The sequence below is a fragment of the Caenorhabditis elegans genome, chromosome I, assembly GCF_000002985.6.
Source record: "Caenorhabditis elegans chromosome I".
NCBI classification, from domain to species: Eukaryota; Metazoa; Nematoda; class Chromadorea; order Rhabditida; family Rhabditidae; genus Caenorhabditis; species Caenorhabditis elegans.
In genome coordinates, this window is record NC_003279.8 from 5649698 (window position 1) to 5661715 (window position 12018).

The following is a 12018-nucleotide window of genomic DNA, read 5'->3' on the forward strand; positions in this document are numbered from 1 at the left end:
TGCAAAAATAGAATTATCGAGATATTAATAACTCAAACATAACATAACAAAATACGGAAATCAAAACACATTTACTTTATCAAAAAAAAAACTAGAACAACTGGGAAATCATAACAGAAAATGGGAATAAAATAACAAAAACTGAGAAAAAAAAACAATATTCGAAAAGAAAGTAACAAATCAACAACAAATATGTATAAAAAGTGTGAATAGTCTGGAAATTTTGATATAAGACGTATTCTTTAAAAATTGTAGATTGTAGAGCTTATTCAATAATTTCCACTGAATCATCAGAATCTTCATCGTCGCTTCCAGCACTTTCATCTTCAATATCTTCATCGTCTGATTCATCACTAACATCCTCCTCTTCCTCTTCTTCCTTTTTCACAGATTTCTTCGATTGCCGAATTTTCACGAGCCAATTTAATGCGAACTTGTTCTGGTTTGCCCTGAAAATCGGGAGTTTAAAACGGTGCTCAGTAAATAATTAAAGACAAAAACCAACAATTTAGTGATATGTTGTTGATGATGAGCCACAATTTGTTGGATACCAGTCAGAGTTGCCACGTCAGCACGTCCTTTCAATTGCATTCCGTGATGTTGCAGAATCGCTCGGAGCCAAATCTAAAAATCAAAAAAATAATAATGTTTTCCAGATTAAATTGATTTTTAGAAAGTCCACACTAACCATATAAAAATGAACATGTCGTGTCGATGACATAACATTTCCTTCAACCATCCATTTTAGAAGACGCTCTGCATACATCAACGGTAGTGAGCTGGCGACAAGTGGAACTGAAAATTGCTTTTCTAGCTTTCCGTTTATTTTTATTTGGGAGTCTGTAGAGTATCAATAATTTGCCAAAAATGACAGAAAATACAGTATATTTTTTAAATAAAAAAAAATTTAGAAAAATTCTATAAATTTTCAAACAGTTATATTTGGAATATTGGGATTATTTTCTGTCACTTTGAGCAAAAAATCCCACCCTTAAATTCGTTTTTGGAACTAATTTTTCGCAACAAAAAATATAATAAAAACAACGTACTCTGTGAGATGCTAGTTGATTCCAAACATTCAGTGATATATTGTGCATTATTCAGTCGAAGAGAAGCCATAATAGCAGTTGAATAATCATTATTCCATACAGCTCTTTTGATAACCTCTGCATTAGTTTGACTGTCTAATTGGAATGGATCAAACATTGAAATAGTATCCAATGAATATACAGAAACACCTTCTGTTGAACAAATTGCGAATCTTCTTCCAGTCGGACAATATGTAACTTCATAAATATTCACTTCAGGACGAGCTCTTCGTTCTCCCAAATCAAAATTTTTTGTTCCAGGAAGCTTAATTGACATTTTGTTGTTTGGCTCCAGCTCATCCTCTTCATCAGAAGTATCCACTAGTTGCATATTTCCAAATTCTGTGAAGTTTCGTCGATTGAAATCCAAAATAACTCCATCGAGACTTCGATTAGCTGTTATTTGCCATTTCTTCAGAATCATACGCTCCGGAACTGAAAAAAAATATTAAATTGTTTGAAAATTCTAAAAACTTTTAAAAAAATCTATTACCTGAGTAAAGACAGAAATTATTCGATTCTCCACCAGCCAATAATAAATTTCCATCGGGAGAGAATCGAATTCTCGTGAATGTTTTTGTTTTGGCCGCCGATTGTCTTGTAATTGTGTCACGTGATCCACGAGCCGGATCAGTATCCAATTTAGTATCAATACTTCCCAAATTAATCATTTCCTTTGCTTCAAAGAAAGTGATGACTCCATCCGATGTAAGAACAGCAATCTCATCTCCAGCCGGAGAAAATTTGACATCGAGTGCTTCATGTGATACTTCGACAGTTTCTGCTTGTGAATCGACAATTGTCCACATTTTGATCGTCCTATCCCATGAACCACTGACAATATGATTTCCGTGAATATCGATTGACGAGATTGCAGATTCATGTCCTGAGAGAATATCCAACAGGTGACCTGTTTCGAAAGACCAAATGTAAATCTGAAAATAAGAAAATAAAATTTGTTTGGAAAATATTTCAAACTTACATTGAAAACTTCCTTAGCTCCAGCAATAACCAAATCTCCTGCTTTATCAACTGCTAACGTAGCCAATTGAGTTGGTTCAGGACACACGAGAGTACGGAAATTTCGATATCTTTTGAGATCATGTGCACGAACAGTTCCATCGAGTGATGCACTTAGGATAGCTCTTCCAGATTGTGTCCATTTCACAGCTGTTACACCAGAAGTGTGTTCATCAAATGTGACCGTACAGAACGAGGAACGAGAATTCCAAATCTTCACTTTTCCATCTTCAGCTCCAGTAGCCATAAGTGAGCCATCGGGGGAATATTCTGCAGTAGTGATACGAAGAGAATGAGCTTGCTGCTTCATTACATATGATTCGGATTGCCATTCCCATACGACCAACTGAGCTGTTGAACCTTTTCCGCAACCAATTGCCAACCAGTCGCCTAAAAGTTTTATAAAGGTTTACAGTTTTTTGGTAGGACTCTGATCTTTAACATAAATTTCACTTAAAGAAATCTACATTTTTGTAAAAATCAATAACCTGTAAGATTCCAAGCAACCGTTTGAATTCTCATTTCAGAAACTCTTAAATTGTGAACCAAAGCAAACGAAGGAATTTCATGAAGAACAATAACTCCATTATTGAACGCAGTTGCCAAAATATTAGTTTCTTTGTGAAATCTAGCTGCAGTCACATCCACAGACTTTCCTGAGCCCGACGATTCAGATAACCAATATTTTTTTGTTTTTTCAAAGAAAATTTTCTCGACTTTCTGTTCTCCATCTTCCAACATTTCAATATCATCTGATCCTTCTTCATCTTTCTTCCAGATTCCTTCAACCAACTCTCCTGGACGCAGATTACATGTCCAAACGTTTGCAAGTCCACGTTTACATACTGTAATCATCTGGAAAAGTAGCCACTGATAAAGGAAACATCATATATCAAACTAACATCGTAAGAGTTCTTCATGAATTGACAATTTACAATATATCCTTTGTGTGAAGCCAGTGGGTGAATGAACAAATTTTTGAAATCTTTTGCACCAACAACTCGAACAACTCTGTCCTCACCACCAGAAACGAGGAGACTGGAAATTATTTAGTGGGTATTGGGAAAAAAACGTTTCATTTTCAAAAAAAAAACTAACTTTGCATCATCTGACCAGTCAATTGTTTTGAGACTATCACTGCTCAATTTGTAGGTTCTTGACAGACTGAACGGGTTATAAACTTTATTTTCGATGCTTTTGCCAAATTCATGGATCTGAAGGTCGTTTTCACGGCAAATAGCAACTCGGCTGGAAATGAAAATATGAGTTTAGAAACTGCAATTATTTGCTTTTTTCTTACGTTGCGTCTGGTGACCACTGAAGTGATCCGATCGGTTTGTTGCTGCGAAAAGTATATATTTTGAATTCGGACAGCAAATGGACAAAGTGAACAACTCCACCTGAAGAATATTAATATTGACTTCGAATAGGTTTCATTATAACCCACGCTCGTCAGAAGCAAGAAGATGATAACCCGATGGACTAATAGAGAGTCTTTTAATGTTGTAATTGCAGTCAATATCCAATGTTTTTGAAGTATTGCTGAAAAATTATATATCAAATGTGAATATAAAATTATTTTTTACTTTCTGAGATCAAAAATTGATAGCTTGTTGCCAATAGGTGAAATCACTGAGTATCCATCTTTGCTGAACGCCACTTGACCGTCTCGATACACTGTACCAATGCAATTGGACAACTAAAATGGGTTTGGTGGAATATTAATTGAATAATTAACGCTTCAAATAATTACCTTGAAATTAGTGTCCATAGTGAATGGCAAGACTTCAATGAAACAAGCTGAAAATGGAAGAAATAATGAAAACTAAAATATATTTTATTTATATAAAATACAAAGCACGAATTCCGCGCTAAGAATCTTCATTGGCGCAATTCTCGTGCGTTGACGCAATTGCGGATTTTAGAAGTATCGCAATGAGAGATAAAAACATTTCCATTGAAGAATATTCTTAAGAATATTATTTATAAAACACCAAATACAAGAAATTTATAAACAGCAAAAATGTGTGAAAATACTTTATTAGACATGACGGAAAAAATTTAAAAGAAAACCACATTTAATAATTTTAAAAATTGATTTGAATAGCGTTCATTTATGCGACTTCTTTCTCCACATTTTCGGTGATTCAGATCCATCACGATCAGGCGATCCGGAATCATGACGACGCCTTCTCACAGGCAACTTGTTGGGCGATGGACTTCTACGACGTCGGATCGGTGACGTAGAAAGACGCCTTGTTGGCGGGGAATCGGATGGTGAACGTCTCTTGCGCTGTCGTTCTGGTGATGGAGATCTACGTCTTCTTGGTGATGCAACCATCGGAGATGATTGGCGACGTCGCAGTGGCGAGTATTGTTTTCTCGAACCCAGCTGACGATTGTCAGGAGACGGAGAACGACGTCTTCTAACAGGGGACACTGATCGTGAATCATGACGGCCATTTCTTTTTTGTTCTGGTGAATGTTTACGAACACGCTGACTTTCCTTCCGAATCGACGATGGACTTCGCCGTCTTCTCACTGGTGAATCCTGACGTTGTTTGGGTGAAGATTTCCGATCTCGTGAGCTTCTCCTCTCCGGCGATTTCAACCCGATACTTCTTTTGGCGTTCGGAGAATCATCTCTTCGAGATCTCTTCCTCTCTGACGATCTTACTTCGTTTGACGATTCTGAATCATTATGCGCTCTTTTTCGGCTCGAATCCTTTCTTCCATGGGAATTCTCGTCTTCTGATAAAACTTCCTGCTTGATATACTTCGATCTGTATTCCGGAGAACTTTCCACTTCTCTTTTGATCCTTTTCGATGATTTTTCTGAAACATGAACTGGTTGAAAAATCGAGAAACTAATAACTACTCTAAGCGTTTCGTTAATATTTGATATCAATGAACAAGTGTTTAGGATCAAATTAATTATGTAAAAACCTCATCTTTAAATACCTTTCCAATCATCCTCACTATCGCTGCCATCAGAATCGTCATCAGTTTCACGAGATTTGCTCTTCTTATTTTTCTTCTTATCTTTCTTCTTGTCTTTATTCTTCCGTTTCTCTTTCTTTTCCTTCTTCTTCTCTTTTTTACTCTTCTTCTTCATTACATCTTCCAAATCTGCACCGCTCATCAGCTTCTTATGCAATTTCTTTTTTTCCTTTTCAGTCATCGAATTGAAAAACTCCAGCATCATTTCTTCTTCGGTCATTTCTTTTTTCATTCTTGTTAGCTGTTGATCTGTCTGCATTCCAGCCAAAACAGAACTTTTGAGTTTGATTCCATGTTCTTCACGCATATCACTCGCAAGTTGCTGATGATCCATCCACTCATCCTCATCGTCATCTTCTCCTGTCGCCGCAGCAGCAGACGATTTCGATGTTGAAGGTCCTGCTTTGCCTTCCTGTCGTCTCCGACGAAGATCTTTGATTAGGTCTGATGGATTATTTGCATCTGAAAATTGATTTTACACATTTAATTCGATTTTTTTTCGGAAACTTACATCCTTCATCTTCAAAATTTCCAGATTTTCCGAACAATGGACATTCTCGATCCGTATTTATATGACCCCATTTGTGGCATTTACAGCATCGAACATTTCTAACTTGAATTCCGAATGGTTGATCTTGGATCTCTTCATTTCCTTTAGCCCAATCTTCACGTGGTGCTTGATATTTCCGTTGCCATTCGAATTTCGGCTCTTCTTTCGGTTCTTCTCTCTTTGTCATTCCAGCTGGAGCATCATACATGAACGATAATCCCATTTTGGCCTTTTCGTCTCCAAGAAGAGCTCTGAAAAATATTTATAATCTAGTGAGAAGATATTGAATGCAACATACTTGTTATTCAAAATTTCTTGCTCTTTCTCATAAGCAACTCGAAGTTCTTCTTGTCGTTTGTCCTCCAAAGACTTCTTCTGTCGTGCTTCCCAGACCATTTTGAGATTCCGAAAAGCGGATGGATGGAAGTCCTTTTTGGACATGAAGTTTTGAAAACCCTTCCCCATTTTGCAACGCTTTTGTTTTGATTCTCACTGAAAAATTCTGAAAATACTTGAATGAAAAATTGAAGAAAGAAAAATAATTGAAATATTTAACACAGTTCAAAACTGTCAGAAGGTAATGGAAAATAAATTCAAGTGGATAACTTCATAAAAAGTTCAACAAAAAATCAAAATCAACAAATAGAAAACGCGGTATATAGAAAAAAAAACAATATAAGAATTTGTAGAATAACAAAAAACAAAACAAATCAAGCAGTCTCAAAGATTTTGATTGTGCAGTCTGCGGATCCAGTTGCAATTAGTCCTTCATTCCACGTGGCACACAAAATACGATCATCGTGTCCATGAATGTCGAACAATGAAGACTTTGAGGATCTGAAACAAACCGAATATTAAAGTAAAAACTGAATGGTTCTTTAATTTTTGAAACAAGACCTACCTTACATCCCACATTTTCGCAGTTTTGTCGGTGGAAACACTAACAAATTGATTTGTATCCAACGGATTCCATTTGACAGCTTCAACCCATCCATTTTGATGTCCAATGAATGATTGTTTAACCATACTTCCATCTGAAATGTTTTATAAATACAAGAGACTAAATAAATATTAACAAACAAACCTCTATTTTTTGGATCATAAAGTCTTGGAATAGCATCAGTACAACTGGAGATGAGAAGATCACTCTTCGGATGAAGATCAATGCTTGTGAATGATTTGGGTCCTTTGATCCGCGAAATTTCACCAGCTTGAATGAAATTATTTTTTGTATATAAATAGGATATTTATCATTAGAACTAACCTAATTCCAAATCCCATTCAACAATAGTATGATCCCACGAGCACGAAAATGCGTGTCCAGAATTCCATGGACACCATTCGACTGCGGATACTTTGTCACGATGCCCTCCAATCGTAACCATCGGAACTTTAGTTTTGGTTTCTTTCTTTCGGCGTTTCTTCGCACTTTCTTCTTCTTCTTCTTTCTCATATGTTGTTGCTTCATCAGATGCATCCAAGTTCCAAATTTTGAGATTTGTGTCGACTGATCCAGAAATCGCACGGGTCGAATCCGAGTTGACTGAAACACATTCGACGGCACGTTCATGACCACGAAGGATGAGCTGGAAAATTTTTATTAAGAATGAAGTAATGACTGCAAAATAAAAAAAAAGAATTTTCGAAACAAAATTTATTGATAAAACTGATAACCCCGAAATTCGAACACCTAACCTTCTCAACAAGTGCTCCTTTTTCAATTGCATAGAGAGTCAGCAGTTGATTTTCACCGCCGACCACAAATTCTGTACCGTCCAATTGATTTTTCTCTGAAACAAAAATTATCGTTTTTTTAAATTTCAACTAGTGTTAAAACTGACTAGATGGTGCTTTGACGATTGAGATGCACTTTAAAAGACGATTTGCTGAATTAACAGCCAACTTTGTCTCTTTTCCTTTACGATCCACAATTACAATGTCTCCTCCGTAGGTTGTTGAGAAAATGCTGAAAATTTCAGAATGAGACTTTTACCAAACATTAAGCGGAAAAAACATACTGGCCGTTTGCGATTTGTACCGAAGAAACCCAATCAGGCGCTTGGATATCATGAAGTGGTTTTGGAGCTTCAATTCCAATTACGCATTCCACTTTAAGGATTGTTTCCTGCAGAGCTTGTTTTATTAAAACTCTAAACTTTTTTTAAATGAAATTTACCGTTTCCACTTCGTATTCCTCGATGAATTCAGCTAGACTCGTGCGCAAAAACGTTTCACCAACCAGAAATTCGAATCGCCGCTCTTTCCATGCACCTGAAAAATAAAATTGTATAACATTTTTATTTGAAATAGCTGAAATAAACCATCATTGGCTTCAATAGTCTTGTTCAATAGAAGATTCATATCATCACATTCTGCTCCAGTCGGAACATCAAAGACGGCATCCGGAATTTGCGGAATTCTGAAAAACGAACATGATGCATTTGGATAAAATTCTAACTTACTCTTCATCTTTACTGAAAAAGGTGATTTGAACGTGCTTCTGATTGATTGAGTGATCACCGTTTTCCACTTCCATTAAATCCGCCAAGTCCATCTTTCGATCTGAAAATAATTGATTTTATTCAGAAAATTTTTGGGAAGCAAGTAAGAAATGAGAGACAAACGAAGAATAAATACAAGAAGAGAGAAGAGGAGATGTGAGGGTTCAACCGGAAACAAAAATACCGTATGAAGGGGACTAACGAAAATCTATAACATTTAAATCAATGTTTTGATAAATTTTTGCTTTTTTGAGAGCTATTGAAAATCAGAAAATCATATTGCAATGAAAAATGAATAAAAAAATAAATCCTCCGAATTTTATCGTTTCAAAAGTGACCAGAACGCCGTTATTGCAACACCGAGAAGAGCTACGAAAATGGCTTGCTCTCGATGTCTGCGTGTCTCGTTTTTCTCTTCCAACTCGAAGACTCTCGCACTGATTCGACCCATTTGGCGACGGAGCATTTTTAGTTCACGGAGCGGATCCTCGTCGACAACCATCGAGCTGTCCGTCCGGGCTGTGTCTAGCTAAATTGTTGCAGTTATTAAATATATATTTATCCTCAATTAGCTAACCTCTCGCCGCTGATCTTCAACCGGATATTGTGTATCGGCAACAGTGAGTACATCTGGCACATCAGTCAAATAATGAGCATTTTCCGTTGGAAGTTTATCCACACTATTACGATAATCTTCCGTAATTCTTCCATATGTATCACCTCCCGTTACAGTTATTCTATCTGGAACTTCCATTTGTTCGACAAGTGATTGACGATTCGTACGACGAGAAGGACCTCCGCCATGTCCACGCATTTCATCGCCGGTCGCTGTGATGTGCTCCGGAACGAACATTTTCTGAAATTAAAAAAGTTTAAAATCTATTTTTTTTTTGAGAAACCTTGAAAGAGGAAAAGTACAAGATAGTGTGTCATTTTCATATTTATACGATGTAACCCGGTTTCAAAATAAATTTGCGTCACAGAAATTGAAAAATTGCATCAGGTATTATTTTTAAAGAGTTTATCAGCGATTTTGGTCTAATATCATTTTCATTAATGTCAGTTTTATCATCATATTCATCAGTGAGACATAAAAACATAGTTTCGTAAAATCACTGCAGTTTGATACTATCAGTTTTTTATACTGTTATTAATTACACGAAAAAGAATCATAAATTACTCATCTTCAACTTTACTAAAGTGAACAAAAAACGTTTAGAAAGCCGAGAAGACAATAGAAACCAGTGAAAAACTAAAATTCGAACCATAAAAAGCTCAAACGAAAATATGGCCTAGAAATATTCGCTTGTCGGTTCCTAGGCCACCACCTCGTTCAATTGGCGGTGGTTCAAAAAATATTATTTGAAAACTACCATTAAAGGGAAATGCATCTTTCACAACAACTTTCTGTTTTCTTTGCAAATATTCTGAAAATATCATAAAAGTTGAGAAACCATGAATATTTTTTTCATTTGGATGAAGTGGTGGTTGAACTATTTAACGTACAAGTTGATTTTTCAAAGTATCTTGAGTGTTTCTTTCGATTTGAAATGCATGTAAAAAATGTAAAAAAATAATTCACAGAAAATACCACATATCAATTCAATTTTATTCTTCTAATAAATCTATGAAAACGAGTTCTATGCTTTAATTCTCTCCTTCTCTTTCCCTTCAGTTGCCACTTTCTCGCCTTGCCTGAAAATCATAAGTTCTCTCTAATTCCAAAACCAGCAAACTTACTGATTCTGTACCGCACGTTTTGCCAACTTTTTCTGTGCATGTTTCTTGTATTGAGTCATAAAAGTGTCAATTTGTCCGGTACGTTCAACGACTCCTTCCTGAAAATTGAGATTACTGTATATACAAAATTATAAAGAACATACCCCAATAAAGTACTCCATCAGAACAACATAAAGGAATAGGAATTGCATATGAGATTGGACTGCTTGGAAACGCATTGCACGCATCTCACGGACAATATCCAACATCTCAATATTCGGATTTTCCATTATGCGGATAGTTGCGTAGTCGATACCTAACAAAATAGAAATATTTGCCCCTGTGGAATGTCTTGTTCATATTTTAACTTACCAACAAAAGTGGCAGTTCTTCCAACACCAGCACTACAATGAACACAAATTGGCTTTTCTTTTGGATTCACCTTCTTCACCCATTTATACAATTCGATCATCGGACGAGCATCCTCCGGAGCCAATTGATCTGGCCACCATGGAACTTGCACATGATTCATGTACAATGGTTCAGAAGTGGCATCCTCCGTGTTGATTACAGTCAAAGAATTCAAAATTGTTCCTGCGATGGCTTCTTCCTTGCATTCAGTAAGTGTGATCTCGTATTTTCCGAATTTCACAACTTCTCCGAGTTTCTCAGGATAGTAAAGAGCACATTTCTCGACACCACCTTCAAACAAAGTGCAAAGCATCAGGACATATGCAATCTTCTCCTGATAAATCATATGCCAAAAGTCTGAGAGAGTCTCTGGAAGTGGTCCTTGTGTTGTGATATACGTGGACTGATCCTTTCCAGGCATTCTCATCCAAGACGCGTGGATGTAGTCACGGTCGTGGTTCTTCAGAACGACACGTGTCTCTTCGATACAACGAACATCCGCATAACGATTGAGATCCGGATTCGCTTCATAGGCGGTGTAGGTACAGTTTGGTGGCATGTACCCTTTGATCTTATCCTGATGAAGTTTACTGATCGCCTGGCATTTCTGAAAAAAGGGAGTATTATACAATCAATAATTCAAATATTCCTTACCATTTTAGCAGCTTTAAAAGCCCAAATCTTCCTTGGATCACTTCCAGGCTCCGGTGGTTGTTCGTTGTCTTCATCGTCTGATTCTGTCTTACTGATCTTCTTCTCCTTGTTCACTTTCTTACTCTTCTCCTTCTTTTCTTCTTTCAGCTTCTTCTTACTCAGCTTCTTACTTCCATCCTTTTTGTCAACTTTCTTCTTGTCATCTTCCTTACTTACCGTCTTCTTAACATCCAACAAATCATCTTCACTTTTCTTTTTCTCTTTCTTCACTTCTTCTTTACTATTCAACTTCTTCTGAGCGGGAACTTCATTCGCAGAAGCTGTTTTCTTTTCTTCAGAATTTGAATTCTTCTCATCTTTAACAAGCTCGGCAGTTTGTGGACGTTTGTCAAGTGTTTTAGTTTCCGAATTGATATCCTTCTAAACAATTGAACTATTTTGAATTAAAAATAGCGAATTACAATTACCTTATTCTTCTTTGAAGCACACGACCAAAGTGCATATCCACTTGCCAGAAGAGCTGCAGTGTTGGAGACGGTAACCAGGGGATTTGTCCAATTGCAATCACTCATTATTCGTGCTAACTTGGAATTTTCTTCTTTCGAAAGTTTAATCAACAATGATTGAAATTTAAAAGATTTATTGATTGATAAAAAAGATACGAGAAATGTGCCACGTTAATTAAAAAATGAAGTTCACGATGAAAATTAAGTTATGAGAAAAACCAAAATAGAATTCAAATAGTGGTGGAGATTTTGAGAAAACTTTCGAAGAGGCCAGAAAGATATTGATAATTTTTGGAAATATTTGAAAAAGATTGGAGTGATCTGGAGAAGTCGGTCTGGTGATGGAGATCTACGTCTTCTTGGAGATGCAGTCATCGGAGATGCTTGGCGACGTCGCAGTGGCGAATGTTGTCTACTCCCTGCTGATGATTTTCGGGCCCTACTCTTATGTTATTAGTTTAAGTTTTGGTAACTTTCCAAATCATCGTAAAACTGGGGGGGGGGGGGGTTGAAAATTGTGAACTTTGTTACAGGTTTGAGCCCATATAATGTTATAAGCATCTGAAACA

The 12018-nt window shown here is 36.5% G+C and overlaps 5 protein-coding genes across 5 annotated transcripts; all 5 read right to left on the reverse strand.

Annotated features, from left to right (window-relative positions):
• Positions 1–58: 58 nt before the first annotated feature.
• F55F8.3 (Periodic tryptophan protein 2 homolog) lies at positions 59–3951 on the reverse strand. The gene is made up of 13 exons (NM_059252.6): positions 3862–3951; positions 3695–3807; positions 3556–3650; positions 3409–3508; positions 3207–3356; positions 3011–3146; positions 2597–2963; positions 2071–2498; positions 1582–2023; positions 1050–1523; positions 689–795; positions 506–624; positions 59–449 (listed from the first exon to the last, which is right to left on the reverse strand). The coding sequence occupies exons 1-13, from the start codon at positions 3877–3879 to the stop codon at positions 266–268; spliced, it is 2733 nt and encodes a 910-aa protein (NP_491653.2). The 5' UTR covers positions 3880–3951; the 3' UTR covers positions 59–265.
• Positions 3952–4130: 179 nt separating this feature from the next.
• On the reverse strand, positions 4131–6160 carry cir-1 (CBF1-interacting co-repressor CIR N-terminal domain-containing protein). Its single transcript, NM_059253.5, has 4 exons — positions 5957–6160; positions 5620–5909; positions 5070–5570; positions 4131–4943 (listed from the first exon to the last, which is right to left on the reverse strand). The coding sequence occupies exons 1-4, from the start codon at positions 6121–6123 to the stop codon at positions 4219–4221; spliced, it is 1683 nt and encodes a 560-aa protein (NP_491654.1). The 5' UTR covers positions 6124–6160; the 3' UTR covers positions 4131–4218.
• A 92-nt stretch (positions 6161–6252) lies between these two features.
• On the reverse strand, positions 6253–8220 carry wdr-12 (Ribosome biogenesis protein WDR12 homolog). Its single transcript, NM_059254.8, has 10 exons — positions 8121–8220; positions 7980–8077; positions 7835–7929; positions 7677–7783; positions 7500–7624; positions 7354–7448; positions 6923–7244; positions 6743–6868; positions 6560–6692; positions 6253–6495 (listed from the first exon to the last, which is right to left on the reverse strand). Exons 1-10 carry the CDS (start codon positions 8210–8212, stop codon positions 6369–6371), a joined length of 1320 nt encoding a protein of 439 aa, NP_491655.1. The 5' UTR covers positions 8213–8220; the 3' UTR covers positions 6253–6368.
• mff-2 (Mitochondrial fission factor) lies at positions 8220–9015 on the reverse strand. Its single transcript, NM_001383128.2, has 2 exons — positions 8737–9015; positions 8220–8688 (listed from the first exon to the last, which is right to left on the reverse strand). Exons 1-2 carry the CDS (start codon positions 9010–9012, stop codon positions 8479–8481), a joined length of 486 nt encoding a protein of 161 aa, NP_001370753.1. The 5' UTR covers positions 9013–9015; the 3' UTR covers positions 8220–8478.
• Positions 9016–9747: 732 nt separating this feature from the next.
• F55F8.7 (Protein-tyrosine-phosphatase) lies at positions 9748–11576 on the reverse strand. Its single transcript, NM_059256.4, has 6 exons — positions 11411–11576; positions 10944–11363; positions 10251–10896; positions 10043–10194; positions 9900–9997; positions 9748–9854 (listed from the first exon to the last, which is right to left on the reverse strand). The coding sequence occupies exons 1-6, from the start codon at positions 11513–11515 to the stop codon at positions 9800–9802; spliced, it is 1476 nt and encodes a 491-aa protein (NP_491657.2). The 5' UTR covers positions 11516–11576; the 3' UTR covers positions 9748–9799.
• Between the last annotated feature and the right edge of the window lie 442 nt (positions 11577–12018).

Bases quoted from the DNA above. Each gene is read 5' to 3' on its own strand.
- F55F8.3 (NM_059252.6), bottom strand. The intron at 3,147-3,206 runs GTTAGTTTTTTT...AATAATTTCCAG, and splicing joins GACTGGTCAGATGATGCAAA to TCTCCTCGTTTCTGGTGGTG. The intron at 796-1,049 runs GTACGTTGTTTT...AGCAATTTTCAG, and splicing joins ATCAACTAGCATCTCACAGA to TTCCACTTGTCGCCAGCTCA.
- cir-1 (NM_059253.5), bottom strand. From the start codon at position 6,123: ATGGGGAAGGGTTTTCAAAACTTCATGTCCAAAAAGGACTTCCATCCA. The intron at 5,910-5,956 runs GTATGTTGCATT...AATATTTTTCAG, and splicing joins CAAGAAATTTTGAATAACAA to AGCTCTTCTTGGAGACGAAA. The intron at 5,571-5,619 runs GTAAGTTTCCGA...ATCAATTTTCAG, and splicing joins AAATTTTGAAGATGAAGGAT to ATGCAAATAATCCATCAGAC.
- wdr-12 (NM_059254.8), bottom strand. From the start codon at position 8,212: ATGGACTTGGCGGATTTAATGGAAGTGGAAAACGGTGATCACTCAATC. The intron at 7,784-7,834 runs GTAAATTTCATT...CAAGCTCTGCAG, and splicing joins AGGAATACGAAGTGGAAACG to GAAACAATCCTTAAAGTGGA. The intron at 7,245-7,353 runs GTTAGGTGTTCG...AAAATTTTCCAG, and splicing joins AAGGAGCACTTGTTGAGAAG to CTCATCCTTCGTGGTCATGA.
- mff-2 (NM_001383128.2), bottom strand. From the start codon at position 9,012: ATGTTCGTTCCGGAGCACATCACAGCGACCGGCGATGAAATGCGTGGA. The intron at 8,689-8,736 runs GTTAGCTAATTG...GCAACAATTTAG, and splicing joins TTGAAGATCAGCGGCGAGAG to CTAGACACAGCCCGGACGGA.
- F55F8.7 (NM_059256.4), bottom strand. From the start codon at position 11,515: ATGAGTGATTGCAATTGGACAAATCCCCTGGTTACCGTCTCCAACACT. The intron at 10,195-10,250 runs GTAAGTTAAAAT...CTATTTTGTTAG, and splicing joins AAGAACTGCCACTTTTGTTG to GTATCGACTACGCAACTATC. The intron at 9,855-9,899 runs GTAAGTTTGCTG...TATGATTTTCAG, and splicing joins AAACGTGCGGTACAGAATCA to GCAAGGCGAGAAAGTGGCAA.